Genomic DNA, 23,281 nt, shown 5'->3' with positions numbered 1-23,281 from the left:
CATCTGGTTTATCTGCAGTGAAGATTTTATAGTTGATGTTTTGCACAAAATGAAACTAAACCTGCCTGTCAGTTCAGTGTTAATTATTATTGAACACATTTCGTGTCCAAACAGCTCTGCACGTTCTCAGGCAAGTTACAATAGACATGCCAAGCGTGAATTCAATAAGATGAAGGGTTGGTCAGCGTTCCACAGAGAGTAACAAAGACAGACAGACAGGCTCTTGTGGAATAACTAGGTGTCATTATACAGACTTTATCTCAGCACCCTTAGCTCTCTCTAACTTCCAGAGTCCCTGCTCCATCATGTTTCTTCCCCTCCTGCCTCATTGTGGGGTAAAGAGTTTCAAATTCAGAGGCACATGGGAGTACGTGCACCTGTAAGTAGATACACATTATCTGACCACACACACACACACACACATGTACACTTGCATTGCCGCTGAGTGAGAACCGGCCCAACCTCCCTCCTCCTCCTCCTCCCGTGCACAGCAGGAATGTGAAATGCACCTGAACTCGTTCCTGAAGGAGGAAGAGTGAGTACAGTATGTCGCCAACCAACCAAACCACCTGTTCCGGGACATGAACTCCCCTGGCAGGACTGAGGAAGACCATTATCCATTCATTTCTCTAACTCCACTTCCCCTTTGGCGTTGGTTGATCATAAAAAACTAAAGCAGCCAGTAGAAGTTGGACAACAATGGACGAGTGCTGCATGTCTGCCGAGGACGCAGAGAGACAGAGGATACACAGAGCCATAGAGCAGCAGCTCCGTCGTGATAAGCGAGAGTCTCACCGGGAGTTTAAGCTGCTGCTGTTAGGTGAGTGTGTGTAGAGGTTAGTGGTGATTACACATGTTCACTGTGTGCCAGATCATTTGTAAAAACACATGTTTACCCACTGCCATTCTTAACAGTGACAATCCAAATGATTCAATAAGAAGACTCGATTAAAACAACATTTATTTCCATGTAAAATGAGCAATATCATATTGATTTTGTACTTCATGATCACAGCCAGGTCACTGTAACTATTAACTATTACTTTTGACTTTTAATCAGTCAACATTATGCTGAAAAGTGAAAAATTACACCTAATTATATGTAGACTTTTTCCAATGTGACATATGAGTCACATCATTATATAACAGAAACAAACTTGTTTAAGCAGACCTTCCTGTAATGATGATTCATTCACTGTATTTACTTTGTTAACATGTGAAGTTTAATTGCGTATATTTGTATTTGTTTTTTTTTCATCATTCACAAATTCTGAAGATAAATTGATAATGAAAATAATTATGAGTTACAATCCTAACATTTCATAGTGATGCTTCGAGCTGACTGAATCAACGTCATGATAATAAGCTCACAATGACTATGCAAAAATGCTAATGTTAAGCGGGCATAATGTTTGCCATGTTCACCATCTCACTTAAGTATATCAGAGGCTGTTTTATTAATATAAGTATAAAAGGTCAAATTGTATTCATTAAATGTTGATGGCGCTAGATTGCAAAGGAAACGATCATTAATACCTTGGCAGTAGACCGATCAACTAATAGATATTATCAAAAATGAGCCTCTTTGCGGAGACAGTTTATAGTAGAAACTAGTTTCAGTTATTGTTTGCAGATTGCGACCAACTATCTCTCTATTAATTTAAAAGATTGTGAGTTGAATGTATCAATTCAACAGGGAGGACAACAGCATTTGGATCAATAGATAGCGAGGCTATGCTTTTGTGTGCACTGTTCCTTTAAAGCAGGTTATCCTTTGCATTCTTCAAATAGTTGGTGCAACCCTGATGAGTCAGCGGCTTGATAACCTTCATAGTTTTGTCTCTCCTGATTCAAATCAAACTAGACTGCTGCATTTTTTTCTGGAGGTTTCTTTGTTAAAGCCAAATAGGTCGACAACACAGTGCATACAGCCTTTTTTTTTCTTTTTCTTTATTTTGTTTCTTTGCTTCGTCTGAATTGTCAAGATGCATTTGCAAAACGAAGTCAGGTATGTTAAAAGTGCAGAACTTGAAAGAGAGAACAATACGGGGCAGAGCAACATTTTGACAACCGGGAAGATGAGTAAACACATTGTGAAATGTATTACAGCTCATAATAGCTCCAGTTGAGGCCTGTTTTCTTCAGCAGAACTATCAAAACAGCCACACTTATAAAAACCCCACTGTTGGTTATGTTGGAAACAATACACAAGACATGAAGGACTTTGCTTAAAGGTCAGCGCTACTTTAAACTTCAACTTGAGTTAGACTGGTCAGAGAACAATATCCTCCTGTAAAGGTCAGTCTAATGGTTAACATTTTTAAGCATTTCAGATGGCGAGCTGACACTCTTATCGAGAGTATAATTTACAACCAGTGGGCAGGAAGCAGTTCATTGTTCCAGTCAAGGACGCATGGCTGTTGATTGACGTGTTGACTTAGCCAGGATCGAATGTTCCTTGCAGACTAAAAAAATCCAATCCACACAATAATGCACGCATGTTAAATTAACATTGTTTATTTATTTATTTGTTTTTACCTCCAACGTTCTGTTTTCAGCAAAGTGCCTTTATTTGTTGGTCGGTTTGTATGTCTGTTTAATTTCGGAAAAACCTCTAAATGGATTACCATTAAAGTTGGTGGAAGGATGCGATCTGGGTCAGGGAAGAACCCATTCAGTTTTGGTGCAAATCGAGATCAGGAAGATGGGGTGTTTTGTTTTTTTTTCACTTAATTTCCAGTGAATAATAATGAATCTTAATGAAAAAATCTTGCATAATAAGGGAGATGTGTGAGAAATTTGGTGCATCTTTATTTAATTTAAGAGGACTGTTGGGCCCCTTAGGAATGAATGGTGGCTTGCTTAAACTTGATTCCAAGTATTACAACCTGTGAAACTACAGCCTGTTCTCATTTTAAAAACGGTGTTGTTACAGCTGATTGGTGTTCAGATTATATGTTTCTCAGTGCATGTCCCAGTTTCGCGTATTTCTTCTCATCCTTCGGTCTCTTCCACCTAATTTGCTCAGGGACTGGTGAAAGTGGGAAGAGCACTTTCATCAAACAGATGAGGATCATCCATGGCAGTGGATACAGTGAAGTCGACAGGAGGGGTTTCACTCGGCTGGTGTTTCAGAACATTGTGACAGCCATCCAGGCTCTGATCCACGCCATGAGGACGTTACAGGTTGACTACGGCGACGCGGACAACACTGTGAGAAACCTTACAGGTTCAAAAAATAAAGAGACTAATGATAATTCTTTTGTAAAATTTTATGAAACTCTGTGTGTGACTTGCGCTGCACTCACGCACTAACACCTTGTGTTACCGCTTGTGGGCATGCACAGCTCAGCACATAACAACTTTTGTGTTGATGTCTTGTGTGTCAGAGCCACGCGGACAAGCTGAGCAAAGTGGAGGCAACCATGGTGCACGCCCTGGAGCCTTGGCAGGTGGATGCCATAAGGAAAGTGTGGAATGACCAGAGTGTTCAAAGGTGCTACGACCGCAGGAGGGAATTCCAGCTATCTGACTCTGCCAAATAGTAAGAGTCTTATATTATACAAACCAGATCATTAACACAAACCCAAGGATCTCCCAGAGAACTGAAGCAACTGTTAATTTGTATCAGCTCAAATACAAGTGTGGATTCATTCAGATAAATGTGAAATTAAACTGGGCATAAAGTGCAGTGTTCTGTCTGGTGTTCTCTTCTATCAGGTCAAGAGTGTGTTAGGCTGTTAAACGTGTTCCATTGTTTGTTAACTTTTCAGTTACCTGAGCGACTTGGACAGAATCACAGGCCGGCTTTACATCCCGACCCTGCAGGACATCTTGAGGGTGAGGGTCCCCACCACAGGCATCATCGAGTATCCCTTTGACCTCTCCAAAGCTATCTTCAGGTAGCCTGCTGCACTTTATCACCTGCTACAGCAAAAAATGATGGGTTTTCTGAGCCAAGCTACACAATGTAGCGATGTAGCGATGTAAGGAACGATAAATTTAATAATTTAGGTGCGTTGATATTCCATAGGATGGTGGATGTGGGTGGTCAGCGTTCAGAGAGGAAGAAATGGATCCACTGTTTTGAAAATGTCACATCCATCATTTTCCTGGCGGCCCTCAGCGAGTATGATCAAGTGCTTTTTGAAAATCCCAATGACGTAAGCTCACATCAACATTTTGCTTAGTGGTGGTCCAAAATATTTCCACATTGTCCGATCTGTGCACCCTTCTTTGTTGTCTGAAGAGATTATCTTTCCCCTTTCCCTAGAATCGACTGAGAGAAAGCCTCGCCTTGTTCAAGACCATTCTTTCATACCATTGGTTCCAAGAGTCCTCCACCATCCTCTTCCTGAACAAGACAGACCTGCTCCAAGAGAAAATCTCACAGTCCCATTTGGCAACTTACTTCCCAGCCTACAACGGTAAAGCATGCTCTGCTCTGTCACTTCCTGTTTACTCTTGAGTGGACTGTTATTTTCCCTCTGCCATTTCATCTATATTTTTGTGTTCTAGACAGTTGTTAAACGAAACCAGTACTTTGAAGACAACCCTGTAGTTTTCTCTGCTTCTGCTTAAACTGTGCGCTTGCACTCAGATATTATGTTGCTTGGACAGATTTCCTGTTCTCCCATCCCAACGAATGCCAGTTGTATTGTTGATAAGTGAAATTTGGAATTTCTTCAAATTTGGCACAAATTTAGACTCATTTATTGATTATTTATTCGATTTGGGGGTCAAAGATTTCAGAGACCTCATATGAGTCTGTATGTCATGTGTTCCTCGGCAACAATTACTTGAGAATATGGTTGTCATATTTAGCAATAATGATAATAATTGTTGCAGCATTAATTATGAGTGTGAAATCTCATGATAAAACATTTTCTGTGGCATATACAATACTTTTCGGTAATAACCATCTGAAATGTCACTTTCCTGTTCGATGCAGGGTAAACTCTAATGTTTGTTCTATTAGGAGTGAATGTGGAGTGTGAATGTAATTTCCTAGTCTAAACAAACAATATTTCTACTGATTTTTGACCTCGTCTGTTCTCTCAGGGCGTCAGAATGATGCTGAATCTGCCAAAAAGTTCATCCTGAAAATGTACACGGAGAATCACAGTGGACATGACAAACCCCTTTACTCGCACTACACCTGTGCCACGGACACCGAAAACATCTCTATCGTCTTCAAAGCCGTCAAAGACACACTCTTCAGAGATAACCTGAACAAGTTCAACCTCGAGTGAAAGAGGTCAGGGGACAAAGTGATTTCTTTCATCCTTAGGAACAAGAAAGTCACATGTTGTAACAGGTTCATGGACATTTTCTCTCTGATGTGCTGTTGGCCCTCAGACAGCACCATCAGGTAACATGTTCCTGTCAGTACTGTAAAACACAGACAGTTTGTGTCTGTGCCCTGTTTTTCAACACAGTTCATCACACAGTTTAATATTGGGTATCTATTCTCTAAGAATCAGCCAATGGTAGCAAACCGGTTTGACAGAGTCTGCTTTATCAAGATTGAAGCATTGCTACATTGGGAGGAGCAAGAAAAAGGATTGTCTACTGGGAAGTTCAGTGTCTTAAGTTTTATTTATACTTTATAATATAGTTTATGTGTGCAACAATAACCACAAGCATGTAGGCTGTGAAATGATTCTTCACTAACAGTCACTTAATAAATATTAAACCAAATGTATGTTTTTAAACAAACCAAATTCTGTGCCGTTCCTCTGTCAATTTGCACATATTTTTATTTTGAGGATAAAAATACATAAATAGAAGAAGAAAACACCCGTAGGAATGTGTGATACTGTTGCCGCAGGCTGTTAATTTGGACACCTCCTGTCTGCGCCCGAGCTCCAGGCGTGGCCACACCGAAACTGTGGAAACAACCTTTGTACCAAACAATAGTCGACAGAGTGCAAAGGTCTGCGCTCTGCCTTCCTGTCTCTACCTGTTGGAGTTGAACCGTGGTAAGTGAAAAGAGGCATTCAGCGAGGTTAGACTTGTGCAGATAAGAAAACAATGCCTGTTTCCACGTGAAAGCAGAGGCTGTGCAAGTGCTATTGATTGTATCTGCTTTGTGGCTTTAGTTGGATTGTTCAAGGTTTGAAAAGTTTAGTGCTCATTCAGAATATAAAGGGGCCATTTGAAGTTGCCTTGTAGACGGTGGAGGGGCAGGCATGATGTATTTGCTTTAGATCAGTCACTGTTTTCTCACCAGAGCGTAACAAAGCGTGTGAATATTATCCGGACATGGAACGGACAATGTTCTCATTCTGATTGTTATTGCTCTGTCTTACGACCTGAGGGGTAATAAAACCCTGTGGCTGCAAAATCAGGCTCACAAATCTACTGTCAGGATTTAACAGCAGCTCCATGTGGGTATTAATAACACAATTGCACCTACACACAAACACAGACACACACAGCTTATCTACTTCAGTCCACGCATACACGCATAAACCCACCCTCCTATACCCCCCACCCTTTCTGTTGCACTGCCTGAGGAAGCCACTGCACGCCGTTGTAGCAGGTGATCGCCCATATTTGGTGATGGCCCAGATCATGTGACCAGAAAATGGTGGAAGCTGTGAGGTGCTTGTAAACTGAGCATCTCCATCGAGAGGCTGGGGGAGCAGGAAATAGGCAGGGAACTGGGAGCCACGTCCATGCTCTGAGACGCAGGAGGACACACGATCCCGAGCCGTGGCAGTGGTGAGTAGATGGTTTTTGCTCTGTGAAGATGGAGAAAGATAGAGGGATATGTTGTTTTTTCCCCCCCTCCTCACAGCCAGCAGACAGGAAGAGAGAGAGGGAGGAAGGGAGGGGCTGCTGTCACCAGCACTGTGGTCCCCTGTGCTGTGCTGTGCTGTGGATGCGAGGCAGCAGCATCCTCCATGGAGGATGCTCAGAACAGATGATGCTGCTTGTGTTATTCTGCAATGTACCAGTGTGTGTCTGTGCCGGTGTGTGCTGATTATCTCTCTGTGTAGGTGTGAGGAGGTGTGCACCTGCTGGACATGTTTCTATGAATGGTCAGCACGATAGTCAAATCCACTGCACAGGGATTCACCACTCAGCATTTTTTTTCTCTTGTAATCTGCAAATGCAATCACATTTTCCCTGTTTTCCGGGCCGAGTGCATGGAGGAGCTTCTCTTCCTTCATGCACGTGACTCACTGAGAAATTTGCATCTCTGCCCAGTCTGTGCTCAGGAAGGCGTGCAGTCATTCGATTTGAATCAGCACTAGAACAAAAAAGGAAAAGAACAGGCAGTGAGGACGGAGGGGGGAGCGAGCTCGTCATGATGTAACAGCAACCCCCCCACCCACCACCACCACCACAGACACACACACGTAAACACACCACTTCCAGCATCCTCCCCCTTCCTCCAGTTTGAATGGGAGGATTATTCACACAGGAAGATTTTTCTCATATCTCTCACCCCTCCCCCCATCATTTTTCTCCCCCATTCACCTCACCACTCTTGTTCAGAAATGTATCTGATCAGACAAGTGGGTTTAAATAAATCTATTTTAACAACACAAGCTGGTATTGCAGAGCTTTGTATAGTTTGACCAGTTCAGGAGATTGTTAGGCTGATATTGATGTTGTCATTTGCGAGAAAAAAACTGGATACAGGTATATTGACAAATAGTCTGTGTGTTACACAATACAAAGAAATAAACTTGATATGGACATATCTGTGGATATATAAGATACTATATCTACCATGGCCTATCCTTACTTGAAGTAAAATTAGCAACACGCTGCTGCTATATTAAAATTCTATAACAATTAACAGTCGTGCAACAGTATTTATTGACGTATCTACCTCAAACTAAAATCTGAATAATGCTCTTGTTTGTAAATCACTATGTAGAGGAAGCACAGGCAGGGGATTATGTAAGTGGTTGTTGCTGTGGTTTTATCATAAGAGTCCAATTACTTACTGTCATTATGTCCTCGTAGGTCCTCTGGGGATGGACCTGGCATCAGAGAATAAAATGAACTCTGAAGCAGGCGAAGGCCGCCCAGGTGAGTGGGACTCCACCAGCAAACCAACAGTTACTCACATAGAATAACCTTTGATATCTTAAAGTAAATAACGGCTCTGTTTTCCCCCCCGAAGTGCCTCCTACCTCTCTTCCTCTAAAAGGAGGACCGGCACAGAGGAAGAAGCTCTCCGCCCCTCGCATCAGCCTTTCACTGGACCAGAGCGAGGACGACTTGGGGGAAACGCCAGACGATCTCGACATCAACGTCGATGATCTCGACACGCCAGATGAGGGAGACTACCTCGACTACACGGACCATGAAACGGACTGGGAAGGTGGGTTATTCAGAATGTAGTCAATATCATCCTGATCCTGGAGGAGGCGAGATGCTCCTAAATGTTTCCTTCACCATCCATTTCTTTGTTGATTGGTTTGTTTGTTTGTGAACAAGACAACACAGACAAGAGAGAACTTTGTACAAAGGTGTTTAATAAGTCAGGGAAGAATCAATTCAATTTTGGTGCGGATCTGGATGAGGGGGCGAATCCAAGAGTTGTTTTTTTCCCTTTTTTTTTAACACCGTGAGATTGGGTGTTTTGCAAAGATTTGTTGATTTCTCAGAGAGAAATTCATTGATCTTGATAAGTGTGTGCATTTTTAGTGCAGATTTAAATCAAATCAGAATCTAGTGAATTTAAATTTGGTTTCATTAGGGGACTGTCGAGCTGTGGCAGAGGTCTATGCTCTGCTGAGTGCCATTCTAGATTTGTCCATAAAATGTCAAAAAGATTCCACAGCATCTTCCCACAGTCCAAAGTGGCGTTATCAAATGTCATGTTTCAAAAAAATCCCAAACCCTAAGATATTCAGTATTTAATTACACATGTATAAGAGAAACAGGAATTCCTCTCTTTCAAGAAGATTGGACCAGAGAATGTTTGGCATTCATTCCTCTATTCCTCTGGGACTTTTGGGCTCTTCTGAATCCCATTCTATTTTAATAGTATCTTAATCCATCATGATGGAGCCCATTATTTGCGTAGTCACGATTTTTTGAAGAAGACACATTTTGACATGTCACAGTAGGAAAGGCATTTGAACAATAAACAGAATGATAGCTGGGTTGCATTTTGCGGCCTCAGTTTCAGGGTCCTGGTGTTGTTCATCCTGCTCATGGTCACGCTGCTGTGGTTTACTGGGGCACTTGAATATAACAGAGCCCTCCCTAATAATACAAGGAACAACTGAGCTTATGTTCAGAAAAATGTCTGCTCCTGAAAAGGCCTCCAACACACAGTATTTGCTCTTTTGTCCTCTCCCATATCAGACCCGAATGCTGCCAGCAGGACTGGGACCAGTGAGCCTTATGAATCCATCCCGACGTACAGCGCAGAGGAGGAGCGCCACGACGGGAAGCTGTGGAGGACGGTGGTCATCGGCGAGCAGGAGCACCGCATCAACATGAAGATCATTGAGCCCTACATGAGAGTCATCTCCCACGGAGGTGAATATTAAAGAGCTGATTCAGCACCATGACATTGGGGCTTATGTCCCAATACTGGCTAAAGAAATTACACTTCACTGGTTAACTATCGAAACCACAAGTCAACACTGTGCATTGCTATGGTCTAGTGCAGCATAAGGCAGAGGGAGAGGCAGATTTAGCAGATCTATCGCTGTTGTTATTGACAAGCAGGTTACACTAAAGTTACAGACATGCAAAAAGAAAACGAGACGGAAACAAACAACAACAGATGCTCGACTAAAACAACAGTGTGAAAATATTTTCCTGGAGCAGATAAGCCCACAACAAATGTCAGGCTGAGCTGAAGTACATCAACTATACCAGCACTATAACTATCTCAAGCGTCACATGCGAACAGCTAACGCTAGCAGCAGCAAAGTTGGAGAGGAGAAGCGCCAACAGAGTGGACAAGGAAGACAGACGACAATCTAATAATTCTCAGAACGTCCTGTCGCCAACCAAAATGCTGAATCCTTTTCAGTAATACGAAATACTAAAACGCAGTAGTCGCGAATGGCTTAGTTAAAGAAGATGTTTACATTTAAAGTTTGTATTTAAACAAATATATTCAGATTGGAAAAGGTCTGAGTTGATTGAGCTGATATCTGATTTGTCCTCAGGCTTCAGAGCAGTCTCAAGTAATCATCAGTTTTTTTTACACAGGATTTTGCCTCTCAGGCAACACGCTGGCTGGGGCTGTATTATATGCTCATTTACATTCTTTTAAATCACTTTTAATTACAGCTGACCTAAAAAGAACTAAATACCAGTCCATAATCTAGTAAAAGTAACTACTCTAATAGTACAACTGAAAATACATTCTACACACATTAGGCACCTATAATACATAATACGTAATTACTGAGTTTGGTTCAATGTGAACTCATTCAAGACATTTTTTGTATAACATTAAAAAGCATTAGGTTTGGCGACAGCGCATAAATAATGTATTACTATTAGTGTGTTCAACTGTAAAAGTGACCTGCAGTAAATGAGTTGCAGACAGTGAAGACCAGCTGCTGAACCCTGAGGCTGCACCACAGCTGCTGCACAAAGAGCTGTTCACCTGTTTCTTCAAAGTTCGGTGAAGCTCTCACAGCGCACAGAACCCCGAAGTGGAGAGTCAGTTGTGTTGTTGTCTGTAGTCAAGGATGTAGTGGTTGACAACAATCACTTATGTTGACACCGCCGCTGCTATAGAGCCAAATTCAACACTGCACTTCCTTGGGCCCTTCACAATACACATACCTTGTGTGAAGCTGATAAGATTAATGGTTCTCGGAATACGTGTTCCACATACAGACAGCCGATGATTTTAAATGGTTGAGTGGACCTGTAGGTTATCTGATCAAGCGGGTTACTCACCACAGGAAGTGAAAACACAAGTTATCAAAGGAGCTGTTTGCCGGTTTATTCAAATTGTACTATTATTAAAAGTACTGCCGCTCCAAATCACACCAAGTTGACACTCCACCCCCTTTGATCATAAAAGAAACTAAGCTAAAACCAATGCCAGGGTGAACGGTTCTCGAGATATGTGAGGTACAGACAGAGAGAGAGACAGACAGAGAGACAGAGAGACAGACAGACAGACAGACAGACAGACAGACAGACAGACAGACAGACAGACAGAAAGACAGACAGACAGACAGACAGACAGACAGACAGACAGACAGACAGACAGACAGACAGACAGACAGACAGACAGACAGACAGACAGACAGACAGACAGACAGACAGACAGACAGACAGACAGACAGACAGACAGACAGACAGACAGACAGACAGACAGACAGACAGACAGACAGACAGACAGACAGACAGACAGACAGACAGACAGACAGACAGACAGACAGACAGACAGACAGACAGACAGACAGACAGACAGACAGACAGACAGACAGACAGACAGACAGACAGACAGACAGACAGACAGACAGACAGACAGACAGACAGACAGACAGACAGACAGACAGACAGACAGACAGACAGACAGACAGACAGACAGACATTGTTACTGAGCCCAAATTAACCAACCTCTGACTTCCTTGCCAAACAACCAAACTGAAACCTGTCTAAAAGATCTTTTGAAAGATTTCTCCAGTTCTCAGTTTTAGTTTTCAGTCGGCCTCAATATCGAAGTCAGGGTAGGACAACGTTATAGAAGTCATAATCTCTGCAACACTGACTGTATGACAACCATCTATTGTGCGGGAGCTGGAGAACGAGTTAGCCGAGTGATGTTGATCAGTTTTGAAAAGCCTGATCTCAACCTTGAGCTGGAGCCGAGTGAAAATGAACTAATACGGGCGGCAGTGGAGGCGAGCCGCTGAGTTTCACATCACACGATGGTCACCAGAGAGCGAGCTGCATGGAGAAAAGCATTTTTATCTTCTTTTTTTCCCCACGTCAACTGAACATTAGTACAACAGGACTCAGGTTGAAAACCGTGAAAGTGGCCACTTGACAATAACATACCCCGTGCGTTTAATGAAGGGTGGAGGTTGCTGACCAAAACCACTCACTGCTCACTGAATGAAAATCCATTCTCCCATAGAGCGTGCCAGGGGTCATGGTTTGTGTGCAGAAATGACCTGATCTCAACCCAGCATTAAACAGTGTTCTTCATCACCACCACAACCACCACCACCACCACCATCATCATCATCATCATCATAACACCAGAGCTGCAGTTTAAGATCCTTTTCCCTATATATTTTTTTATCAATACCTTTTTTAATACATCAACGAATCAATCAAATGTCAGAAAATAGTGAATAAATGTCCGTCAGATCTTCCGACAGCCCAAGGTGACGTCTTCAAATATAATTTCATAACACTGAGATTAAATAATTATGATTTAATATCTTCTAATGTATCACCTATCTGCATTAACACTGAGGGACCTGGGTCTGACTCTGTACCATACCAAAATATCCCGGGTACGAACGCTACTATCTTGCACATTTGGAGCCAAAGTTTACACTGTAGCCATCTTGGGATGGAGCTGCAGTATCGAAATCCTGCAGCTACATTGAAAAAGAACAATCTAAAATGGAAGTATCATTTGCATCACATTATTGAAGTTTTCTGTTCGGCCCATGCCCCCTCCGCTAACATGGAGAAGGCAGGGTTAATGAAGTATACTGCAGCCAATCACTGAGGGCGATCCAGACACTTTGGCTTCACTTTAAGGAAGCTATTATGTCATCCAACTTTATAGATGGACCATAAAGAGTCACAACATATTAGTTTCACAGGCAGGGGCCCCATCTTTCTCTCAATGGGGCCCACTACAACCCAAGGGCCAATGGCCTATGCCCCAATAAGCTTGTGCCTCAAGAAAACCCTGACCATATTACCATTACTGATGGAAATCAGACACTATAATCATTGTACGTAGCACAGTTTCCCCCCACTGTGCTCTGTGCTGTGGGCATAAGTGTAACAGGAGACGTCTGTCACTGAACAGTGAACATCAGCAGCTCTGTCTCAGATAAAAGACCCTCTGTCTGAGTGACACCGAACCTGCCGATGGATGGGCTGGAGAATTACCTGAAACGTAGGGAGAGGAAGCCGGACAGAGAGACAGTCAGACAAAAGAGACGCAGATAAACACAAAGAAAAAAGCGAAAAACAAGGGAACAATCAAATTAGGAGGCTGTGCTAATTAAGGCTAAGCTTTCACCAAGAATTGTTGGATCAACTTGACTCTCATTCCTTTGAATTTTATGTTTTTTTTTTAAGGCTACTATGCCAACGGAGTGAACGCCATCATCGTGTTTGCTGCCTGTTTCCTGCCAGACAGCGACAGAGAGGAGTACCATGAAATAATGGAGAACCTCTTCCTGTGAGTAATAACTTACAAACACCAGCATTTACTTGTACATGAAACAACATGCCACCAAAGCTACTGCAGTTCATCCTGTAGGGAACAGGAATGCACCCAACTGCATCACGATCAAAGTCCCATTGGTGGAGATATCTTATTGAAAGCCACAAATGTGAACATCAGGGTGATGCTACAGAAACATCTGGGGACACGTCACTCAGGATTCAACTCTGGGGATCATGACTGTATTTTCAAATTCAACTAGAAATTGTAGAAATATTTCAGTGTAAACTGACAAGCCTTCATGCTGGTGTGGCTAAAAACCACTGAAAGCATTTGCACGGTAGTCAGTGATGGTCCTCATGGGATGTGAGCTGGGACTTTGGTGACCCTCTGACTTGTTTGTTAATGTGTTTGTTTGTTAGTAGGCAGGATTACACATAAACTACAGAACAGATTACCATGAAAATAGGTGGAAGGAGGCAGAAGGGGTCAGGAGAGAACACATAACATTTTGGTGTGGATTCGGATCGGGGGCTGATCCAGGAATCTTTTTTCTCTTTCTTTTACATTGTGAGACAGGGCGTTTTTAAAAGTTGTTGTGGATTATCTTCAACATCTTGGTTTAGGTAACGGATATGTATGTGTATGTGTGCAATTCGGTACAGATCCAAATACAAAGTTGGATCTAAGTGAATTTAATATGGTTTCATAAGAGGACTGTTTGGCCTTGTCGGAGATATGCATGCTACTGAGTGCCCTTCTAGTATCTCGAGAATCCTGATTATACTACCTGGAGTACTCTGATAGAAGCCAGGATCCTGTGGTGAGTGAAAACCTTATTCAGGTTTCTGAACGGTCTCATAGTGGCTGTAATGATGAGAAGCCAAAAGAAAACTGCAGGCACACGATCAGAAACCTGCCTTCTGTTATGATCATATGTAAACAGATACAAAGAACCTGTTCAATTGTTCCATTTAAACACAATATCCTGAAAATAATCCAAACCAAACTGGGAAACTGCGACACGTTTGCACTCAGGTTTAGTTTCATTGTTTCCATGGCACAGAGATCCAAATACCTGCAAAACAAACAGCATTCAACCTGACCTCAAGCTGATTTTAGAGATGATCAGCCAATCTTTTTAAGATGGTGATTCATGACATGTCAACAATTTACTTTCATCAATCTTTTATCATTGACACTATGAACTGTGTTAGCATGCATTACATTTAACTCAAAGAAATTCTGTCCAACCTAAATCCACCCTGGTTTAATTTATACAAAACCAATAATAGGAAACATTATAAGTTGCATTTTATTCTTGAACTCATTTCGTGAATCCGGAATGCAGCCGGATTTTCCTTTAATCAGCCACGGCTCCTCCGTGCAAGGGAAGCTGTGTAAATAAAGCGACAGAAATAAAGTGATAATCGAGCCTGTTTGCTGAGACCTCCCATGCTGATGTCTTCACTGTTGTACTGGCACAGATGCATTGCATGCTTGGACAGTGCGGCTGGGATCCCACGGGCTGTTCTGAGAAAGATATCGAGTAAGCTGGCGTATCCAAGAGTTTTTGGATAGGAATGAAAGGAGGTAAACCGTAGTGTCTGCAGTTTCTGCTGCCAGATGGCTTGAGGTGTGAATACGTGCGAGGAGGAGTAACTATTCGAGGTGGTGAACAGTGTGCGGCTCCTGTCAGTGGGAGATAATCACAATAGTCACGAAACAGAGTGGATGTTGGTTTGTAAGCTGCAGAATGACATTAGATCGGGAAGAGAGGAGAGTCAGGCTGAGCCTACAAACTCAGGGGTTATTTAGGAAATCAAGAGGACTGTGGTAGCTGAGGATATTTTCAGAATTGACAAAGTTCCCCGCTGATTGAGAAGAATGAGAAAAAGGTGGAAGGGGGTGAGGAGAGAAATGAGGAAGAGATAATGGTTTCTCTTGGCCTGAATCAGAGCATTGGATTTTAAAAGGGTAGAAGTCTGATTGAGCTGTGGAAATTGATGCAGGGAAGGAAAATAAAAAGAAGGAATCAAACCAAAAGAGCTCATCCACGAAGCCTCGTTTGTAGCCATTTCTCATACTTTATATCAGACAGCAAGATCTCCTATATCCTTATATTGTTGGCTTTAAACTCAAATTCCCTGCATGATATTGTAACATACATAATGTTAAAGATATAAAGTGACTTTGCTTCTTATTGTGTTTAAATTACATGGTAATATGACATGTTTTCCACTGTGATATGGTGAAAGGTTATATTTTCCTAACTACACAAGATGCTGTCCACGTTGATATGCACTAGCTAATCAGGTTGGTGTTTGTCATTTAAATGATCTGTTTATATCTGTTGTTGTATTCACATTTCCAGAGCCATGAATATAAATACTTTTCGTCATCCTAGTTGTGTGGCTCTACAGTGGTAATCAATAGATAACTCAAAATTTTGTGTAGAGATTCATGGTCCCCAGATCACGAACCCTAAGAAAAAGCTTTCCTCTAGTGCCACCATGAGGCTGACATGTTTGATTTTTAATCAACTTGATGATCAAATGAAGATGTTATAGACATGCATGCTCCCCCCAGGATGAATTTAGCTTTTGTACATGCAAATAATTAGTAGTTATAATTTTCAATCAATAAAATAGTTGACTTCTAAAAGGTGGAAGACATTTAGGTCAGTCAGAAATAATTTGCTAGTTTGGAGTCAGGGTCATGGTCATGGTCAGTATTTCACCCTGTGTGTGTTTGTGTGTCTTCAGCTACGTGATCAGCACCCTGGAGCTGATGGTGGCGGAGGACTACATGATCGTGTACCTGAATGGCGCCACACCCCACAGAAGAATGCCCGGCCTTGGTTGGTTGAAGAAGTGCTATCAGATGATTGATAGAAGGTCTGACCTGCTTCTCCTTCACCTCATACGTGATGAAAACATGATTTCATGAGAGATAACAGACACTTAACACATAACAAAAACTTGAATCTACTATCATGTGACATGTTGTGTTGTTGCAGGCTCAGGAAGAATTTGAAATCCTTCATTATTCTCCATCCATCTTGGTTTATCAGGACCATTCTAGCAGTTACCAAGCCCTTCATCAGGTAAAACTACTCCCCACTGAAATATCTTAAAAGCTCTGTTATATATCGCCATGAGGATGAATTTTACTGACTTCGATGATCCCATGACTTTTCCTTTGGTCCCACTTGAGGTTGACATTTTCGCTTTTGAAGTGAAATGTCTGAACAACTCTTGAATGATTCTCCATGAAATTTGGCTCAAACCATAAACTGTATATTCAAATGGACGACACGTCTCCTCTTCCTCACGCTACCCAGAAAGAGGACAAAATAGCCAAGATATGAACACTGCCATCTTTTTGATTTGGAGCAGGAATCTGCGCAGTAGTGATCGGTATATGGAGCTGTGCTAGCGAGGTCCTGTCGACACATGTGCCGACGTGTTACATAATGTTTCAGCTCTTTTTTGTAGCATCAAATAACTAATTAAAACCAAATGTATCAAGAAAGTAGCAGCTCAACAATCCTGAACCAATAATACGTGTGATAAGAAATATGTTAAAAGACAAAAAAACGACTTTGAGAATTGTATTTGTAATGTACTTTGACTTTTTAACTTAGTCCATGTCCTGTAAATTAACATGGAGGAGACAGGATTTATTACCTATACTGCAGTCAGCCACCAGGTGGCGATTTAGACATTTTGGATTAACTTTTGGGAACTTTCATGTCGTCCATCTTTATACACAGTGTATGGGTCAAGCATGTTCCCTTAGGATTCATTAGAGTAGCTTAGGTGTAAAGTAAAAGTGAACTTTTCATCTGGTGGAATCATCTGGTTAAATTGTTATTCTTTAGATTTAAAGCAGATTTCTTTCACAGTGCTTTTCTTGTTTGTGAGCTTATGTAAACTTTTGTATGCATGTGTGTGTGTGTGTGTGTGACTGTGTGTGATTGTGTGTGTACATTTTGCTATCTACCCAGTGCCAAGTTCAGCAGTAAGATAAAGTACGTGAACAGTTTGGAAAAGCTTCAGGAACTCATCCCCATGGATTGCATCCAGATCCCAGAGTGCATCATTAGGTGAGTCTGCGCCCGCCTCCTCCGAGCCCGAGCTGTCGCTTTAAACGCCTTTTATATTCATCTTGTCATCTGATCTCTAACCTCCAGACTCGACAAGGAACTGAAGGCAGCATCGGAGAACTCAAAGTAAGCACCAACTCTCCTGCCTCTCGTTACTGCCCTCTTTGGAGACAGGGTCCCTTGTCTCAGGTTTTTTCCCCGGCCGCAGAGCTCATTTATCAGACGGCACACTCTCAGCTCCTGCTGGACGACTTGCATTGGAATTGGCCACGGTGGCAATTACAAGAAAAAAAGAGACAGCAAAAAAAAGTTGCTAAAGATGCTAAATGCATTGCTTTCATCTCATTTATCATTACAGTCAAATAAATGAGCCCGTCCTTATTGCGGAGAGATCTATTACCCTGATAATAAATGCAGGATCAAAGCTGTGGAATTACACACTAATCTCTTGCTGACTAATTGTGCACTGAATCATAAACTGCACGTGTCTCCACATTCACAGTGTACCAGGGCATTGCAACGATAAATCCTGCTCTAACAACCTCTCCATTTTTGTTCTCCTTTCTATCAAGAGTGAATATTTTCCTGCAGGGATCGGAGCCATCAGCAGCAGGAGCAGCAGCAGCAGCAGCAGCAGGCAGAACCAAGTAAGTCCTCTTAGACGTTTGAGATCACACGTGGAAGAGAAACAGCCCTGTGTCAGCGGTGTGTCACTCATACATAAACACCAACCGTCTTTAATGTCTCTGTTTTGTTTTGTCATCTCACCCAGCCGAGCAAACGCAGCCGGTGCCAGCAGCTCTTAAACCCAAACATCCTCAACGGACGGGTCACCTTGGTGTTCAGAAAACACGGCCGTACCGCTGAAGCTGGAGAAGCAGAGGGTTGTTAAGCTAGTGTGTGTGTGTGTGTGTGTGTGTGTGTGTGTCTGTGCTTGTCAATTGCACATCGGGGTGGAATATGAAATCACACCTCACAATAGTTAACACGCAGATGTCATTCTTTCAGGCTGCAGCAGCGTCTTTTGTCCCTTACATCTACTGTTCAGAGAACTATAGAGTCAAGTGTGACGCTTGGCGGCGCCTACAGAGTAGCATCAGTGTTCATGGTAGGTTAGTGAATGCAATTTACACCAGACAGTGCACCGTGCAAATCCATTTCTAGAGACTAATGTGTCATAGTTGTGTGCATGAGAAGCAGCGAAGCAATAATTGTCACCCTTTACTGGTTCCACAGTATCACCACTTCAGATTCAACTTGTGCGTCAGCAATCTACAATAGAAGCACAAGGGGAGACCATAAAGACCGCGTGCCATAAATGACCAAGTTATTGCTTTTCAGCAAATCAAAACCTCTGTCTTAACACCAATGCTCCAAAACTGAAGAATATAATGAAAAATAGATATTTTAACTGAAGAGTTTAACTGAAACCAAGTAGGAGGAAATTAAATATACAATGAAGTTAATACGTGCAATGTGAGAATGTGTCTTTTAAGCCATGTTCTCTTGCCAGTGTGTGTGTTTTTTATTGGATCAAATTAGGGTCACAGCATTTTTTGTAGAGTGTGTTTGATTCACACTTGTGCAGGGATATTTTTTAACTGTTTTCACAAAGTCTGAGGGACGGACGCACAAGTTACCAATCTATGCATGTGACCCTGAAGTTACAGCAAAAAAATCTGGACCCTATTTTACTCTCAAACTGATGGGCCAATCAGCACGACTCCCACTGACTAACCAATCAGAACGTTGCTCATTGACCATCTGTGCGACCATGTTGAATTCAGCAGCCCACCTGTGTCTCAGAGGAGTCCACCTCATGTCCGAATCAGAGACAAAAGGAGAATGGTGTACGCCTACTTTGTTATTTCCCAAGCAAAAAGTATCAGTGACCCTCATTTGATCCATGTGTTTTCAATCGGTTTCTGTCAGGTATATAACTGGGAATAATCTTCTCCCGGATCTGATGAAAATAAAAAGATGGGGTCTCTGTAAAGCACAATATCATCTATATACGTGTGTGTGTGCATTTGTACATAAGTGCATGTCCCCACATGGATAACTGATGGTCCTCTTATCAATGAGTCCTATTATGGTGTAGTAATGAGGATGTGCAGAAAAATTATGGATCACTGTCTAGTCATTCAATAAAATGGACTTAAGTCTGAACTATGTTTAAATGAGTGACTCTGTTTCCACCTTGTGATGTCATGAAGTTTATTTGTATCGCACCATTCATATGCAGTAATACTTTTCTTCCAAGACTTTATTTGAACACATTTTTAAATCCATAATCAATGACTGCAAACAGAAAAGTATAGAAATACTATGATAAATCAAATTTAAAATGCTAATCCAACAACACATTTAACAAATAGATGAATAATTTGATTAATGAATCTGTTAAAACTCGTAAACACCCACGATAAATTATGCTGCACGTGGGAAGTGATCATAATCAAAACAAAGTCTAGAAAAATCAAGCTTAATTATGTTAAAAGTCTTTAAGGATGTTAAATGACGTGGAATTTTCCCCAGCTCATTTGGTTTTGTGAATGAATAACAGTCGTAAAAATACAACTCATTATAAATAGCTGCACATGTCTCATTTGGTTCATATTCAGAAGAGGATAAATGGGTCTGTCCCTCAGGGCAGGAGGAGATAAACAGCAAAGAGCAAAATGAATCAAAAGGGAGCAGAGGTCAGAGGAGGAGGAAGGGATCTTCTCTTTGTGCTTCACCGGAACGTGTAGCTCTCGTCATCGTACTCCAGCTCGTCGTCCTTGTCCTCTCCAAGTTGTCCGTAACGAAACTTCCTGTACACGGTGCCATCCTGGCCCATGTAAACAATGTCCTCGTCATCATCATCATCTTCATCGTCATCATCCTTCTTACCACGTGAGCGGCGGTCACTGAGGTCGACCAGCTGAGACTCCTGGAAGCGGCCGCCGGAGGAGCTGGCTCGGCCGCTGTTAGATGCAGAGCTGTAGCCTCGGTGGGCACCGCCGCCTCCGAATACCCCCCCGGAGCCCAGCTTCTCGTAGCCACGGGGGGTGATGTCTGGGGGAGCTCTCTTAGAACGGGTGTGTCTGATGATGAAGACGACAGCCACCAGTGCCAGCACCAGCAGGATGCAGGCGATGATGAAGACGGTCAGGTTCCCTCTGGCCTCCTCTTCCTCCTCGTTCGTGAACGCCAAGTTGGTGCTGAGGACGCATTCGCCTATAGAACCCCAGAGGCAGGAGGTCAGACACTCATGTGCACAAAGCTGCCTCTCTGCTCACAGCACACTGACCTCTATTCAGATTGTTACTGACTGTACTAGCCCCTGTGCACGATATGTTTGGTTTTGGATCTGGGTTTAAGTTTAGTGTTTTCTTATATATTACTGATAATTTATGAGAGTATTTTACTTTTATTCCACCTCAGTTATACTTTATTGCTTCTCTTGCCCTGTATGTGTGTTTTAAGCTACTAGATGCCTACATTTCCTTTGGGATCAATAACGTTATCATCTATATTAACTAAAAACAGTAATTTTTCACTTTGGTACAGTATTTCATCATATTAAACCATCATGTGATTTGATCCAGCCGGCGTGATTGTCCACTCCACAATTTTGCTCATATAAAAAATTGTAATATAGAACAGGGGAAATTAAGAGGGAATGACAAGTTCCAGCAGTTGTGGAGCTTGATTTATACCAGGAAGTAAAAGTCAGCATTTCTCGGCCTGTGCAGCTTCAAGATGGACCACTTTCTTTAATCTGTCTCCTGAATATGTACAAATCCAGTAGTCAATTTTTGATGCACCCCTTTAATTAACACACTTCATCATCTGACAAATTATGTATCAAGAAAAAGAAATGCAATATAATAACTATAACGATTATAATGATTATAATAATAATAATAATTGGTTCCCCTTTCTCTAGCGTAATGATCTATTTCTGTTGCTGTACAATAAATTGCTGAAAACCATGATTGGCATTTTGTCGACTTAATGAACTTGTTATTCATTAACAAACTCCACAGAGAAGTTTAATTTACAGATAATCCCTGTTTAGCATAGTTTATCAGCTCCAGGAAAAAGGTCTGACTGTTCACACCCTGCCATGTGCCTTCCCATCCTCATACAGACAAACCTACAGACAAACCTGCAGCCTACCTCGAGTCTCAGTGCAGTTACAACAGTCCTGCTGCTGCGTTGCGGCCTCCTCCTCCCCTTCCTCATGGCGGCAGCACAGCAGACAGCGCCCTCCAGCTTCTAAAATGGCCTGAGCAGGGCACACGGTGCAGTTGGTTGGACCGGGCCCCCGGCACTCGAGACAGGAGATGTGACAGGCCACACAAGCGTGGCCTGAACCCTGATGAGGGTCAAGAGGACAGACTGACAGTGAAAAGCGCAGCCAGACACACAGCCGCTGCATTTTTACATCACAGCTACGGGTCCTTTGCTTCAAAACATATGCAAAACTTATATTTCTGAATATAAGTGTCGCACTGCCTCTCATTTTAATCAATTAATATGTCAGACAGTTTCAGTGGGTTGCCTCACAGCAAGAAGCCCGGAGATTTATTTAGAAATAATTTCACAGTAATAATTTCTACTCTGCTGTTTGAGATTTCTCCTGCTGGAGTAATAAGTCGGTCTGAATTACATTATGGGATACCTGGGGCCAAAACATTAGTAGTAATTATTTTGGTGAGGCAAGGACAGGGTAATGCTTTTTTTAAACAGAAAGTTAATATTTGTGAAATTAAAAACCTGGAAAAGTGTCGTTACCTTTATAACAGGAAACTGGCCGATGTCACACAAGGACTTGCAGGTTCCTTCTGAGAGCAGGTAACCAGCGTAGCATGAGTCACAGGAGAGGGAATCTTTCCCTGCACAGACGAGACAACTTCAAGGGTAAGTGGCAATATTCTGTTATTCCCAGGAAAATATCAAAATAAATGATTTTATACTGTGTAAGCCACAGAGCTCCTCCGAACAGCTCAAAACACATCAGTGTGCATCACATAGACTGCACAACAAGTTTTATTCACACAAATGTACTATATTATTTTACTATTTAATTTGTTAAGATTAAATGCCATCAAAATACAGTAAATTACTGTTATAATAAATACAAGTTGTATCCAGGAGGTTGTTAATCATTGCAAAATCTTCTTGAATGTTAAATTACTATAACTATGTTGAATTTTATGTAAAAATTCCAAAAATGCACATCCTATTATCGAATGTATTTGTATTCATATCTTTATTTAAAAAATCTGTAGAATAACCAAAGATTTAACTTTAATTTGAGGGAAGGGGTTTGGCAACTTTTACTGGTGGACTTTCTACCATCTTTTGGTTTCAGTGATGGACGACTTTATTTTCTCCAACTGTTTAGAAATGAAGCCAAAGAAACCGCACAGTGGGGATCAGGGGATTAAACCTGCTGCTACATCCGCTCCACCAATCATGAGTTAGTCTCAGTTGTCAATCATGATGTTTCACATCATTTGTACTGCATCAAATAATGAATTAAAAACAAAGTTACTGAAAAAATGAAACCCTTGAACATATATCAGTGCGATAAGAGCTACTGAAAAAGACAGAAACCATCTTTGATAACTGAATACTTTTTAGTTTGGTCCATGTCCCATCCGCTAACACGGAGGAGGCCGGATTCATGACCTATACTGCAGCCAACCAGTAGGCAAGCGAGACACTTTGGCATCATTTTGGGGAGCTGTCATGTCGTCCATCTATATATACAGTCTCTGGTGTCGCACCATTAAACGTGAGATGTTCCT

At 41.9% G+C, this 23,281-nt stretch overlaps 3 protein-coding genes across 6 annotated transcripts in view; 2 read left to right on the top strand and 1 right to left on the bottom strand.

The window, feature by feature from the left end:
* Positions 1-535: 535 nt before the first annotated feature.
* Positions 536-5,723, top strand: LOC133012961 (guanine nucleotide-binding protein subunit alpha-14-like). The gene is made up of 7 exons (XM_061080359.1): positions 536-820; positions 3,029-3,213; positions 3,390-3,544; positions 3,774-3,902; positions 4,034-4,163; positions 4,274-4,427; positions 5,062-5,723. Exons 1-7 carry the CDS (start codon positions 700-702, stop codon positions 5,250-5,252), a joined length of 1,065 nt encoding a protein of 354 aa, XP_060936342.1. The 5' UTR covers positions 536-699; the 3' UTR covers positions 5,253-5,723.
* Positions 5,724-5,910: 187 nt separating this feature from the next.
* On the top strand, positions 5,911-19,646 carry prune2 (prune homolog 2 with BCH domain). 4 transcript variants are annotated; one of them, XM_061072976.1, is made up of 12 exons: positions 5,911-5,981; positions 6,523-6,726; positions 7,984-8,049; positions 8,144-8,344; positions 9,337-9,513; positions 13,282-13,384; positions 16,135-16,266; positions 16,389-16,475; positions 17,379-17,477; positions 17,565-17,603; positions 18,050-18,124; positions 18,250-19,646. In XM_061072976.1, the coding sequence occupies exons 3-12, from the start codon at positions 7,995-7,997 to the stop codon at positions 18,281-18,283; spliced, it is 1,002 nt and encodes a 333-aa protein (XP_060928959.1). In that variant the 5' UTR covers positions 5,911-5,981; positions 6,523-6,726; positions 7,984-7,994; the 3' UTR covers positions 18,284-19,646. The 4 variants fall into 4 exon arrangements, with proteins under 4 accessions (XP_060928959.1, XP_060928975.1, XP_060928967.1 ...); XM_061072992.1 differs by having other exon boundaries at positions 5,935-5,981; positions 6,542-6,726; XM_061072984.1 differs by having other exon boundaries at positions 5,935-5,981; positions 6,519-6,726.
* A 294-nt stretch (positions 19,647-19,940) lies between these two features.
* pcsk5a (proprotein convertase subtilisin/kexin type 5a) overlaps positions 19,941-23,281 on the bottom strand; it is a 33,830-nt gene continuing 30,489 nt past the window's right edge. The window contains exons 36-38 of the mRNA XM_061073910.1: positions 22,263-22,363; positions 21,645-21,843; positions 19,941-20,699 (exon numbers count right to left, since the gene is read on the bottom strand). Coding sequence (XP_060929893.1) covers positions 20,215-20,699; positions 21,645-21,843; positions 22,263-22,363 — 785 coding nt within the window. The 3' untranslated portion in view covers positions 19,941-20,214. The remainder of the gene's footprint in view (positions 20,700-21,644; positions 21,844-22,262; positions 22,364-23,281) is intronic.

Source organism: Limanda limanda, chromosome 1, assembly GCF_963576545.1.
Source record: "Limanda limanda chromosome 1, fLimLim1.1, whole genome shotgun sequence".
Lineage (NCBI taxonomy): Eukaryota > Metazoa > Chordata > Actinopteri > Pleuronectiformes > Pleuronectidae > Limanda > Limanda limanda.
The sequence above is the reverse complement of the archived record's forward strand: the minus strand, read 5'-3'. Positions and strand labels throughout refer to the sequence as shown.

Coding starts and splice junctions, on each gene's coding strand:
- LOC133012961 (XM_061080359.1), top strand. CDS start 700: ATGGACGAGTGCTGCATGTCTGCCGAGGACGCAGAGAGACAGAGGATA. Junction 821..3,028: donor GTTTAAGCTGCTGCTGTTAG/GTGAGTGTGTGT, acceptor TAATTTGCTCAG/GGACTGGTGAAAGTGGGAAG. Junction 3,214..3,389: donor ACGGCGACGCGGACAACACT/GTGAGAAACCTT, acceptor CTTGTGTGTCAG/AGCCACGCGGACAAGCTGAG.
- prune2 (XM_061072976.1), top strand. CDS start 7,995: ATGGACCTGGCATCAGAGAATAAAATGAACTCTGAAGCAGGCGAAGGC. Junction 13,385..16,134: donor ATAATGGAGAACCTCTTCCT/GTGAGTAATAAC, acceptor GTGTGTCTTCAG/CTACGTGATCAGCACCCTGG. Junction 16,476..17,378: donor GTTACCAAGCCCTTCATCAG/GTAAAACTACTC, acceptor CTATCTACCCAG/TGCCAAGTTCAGCAGTAAGA.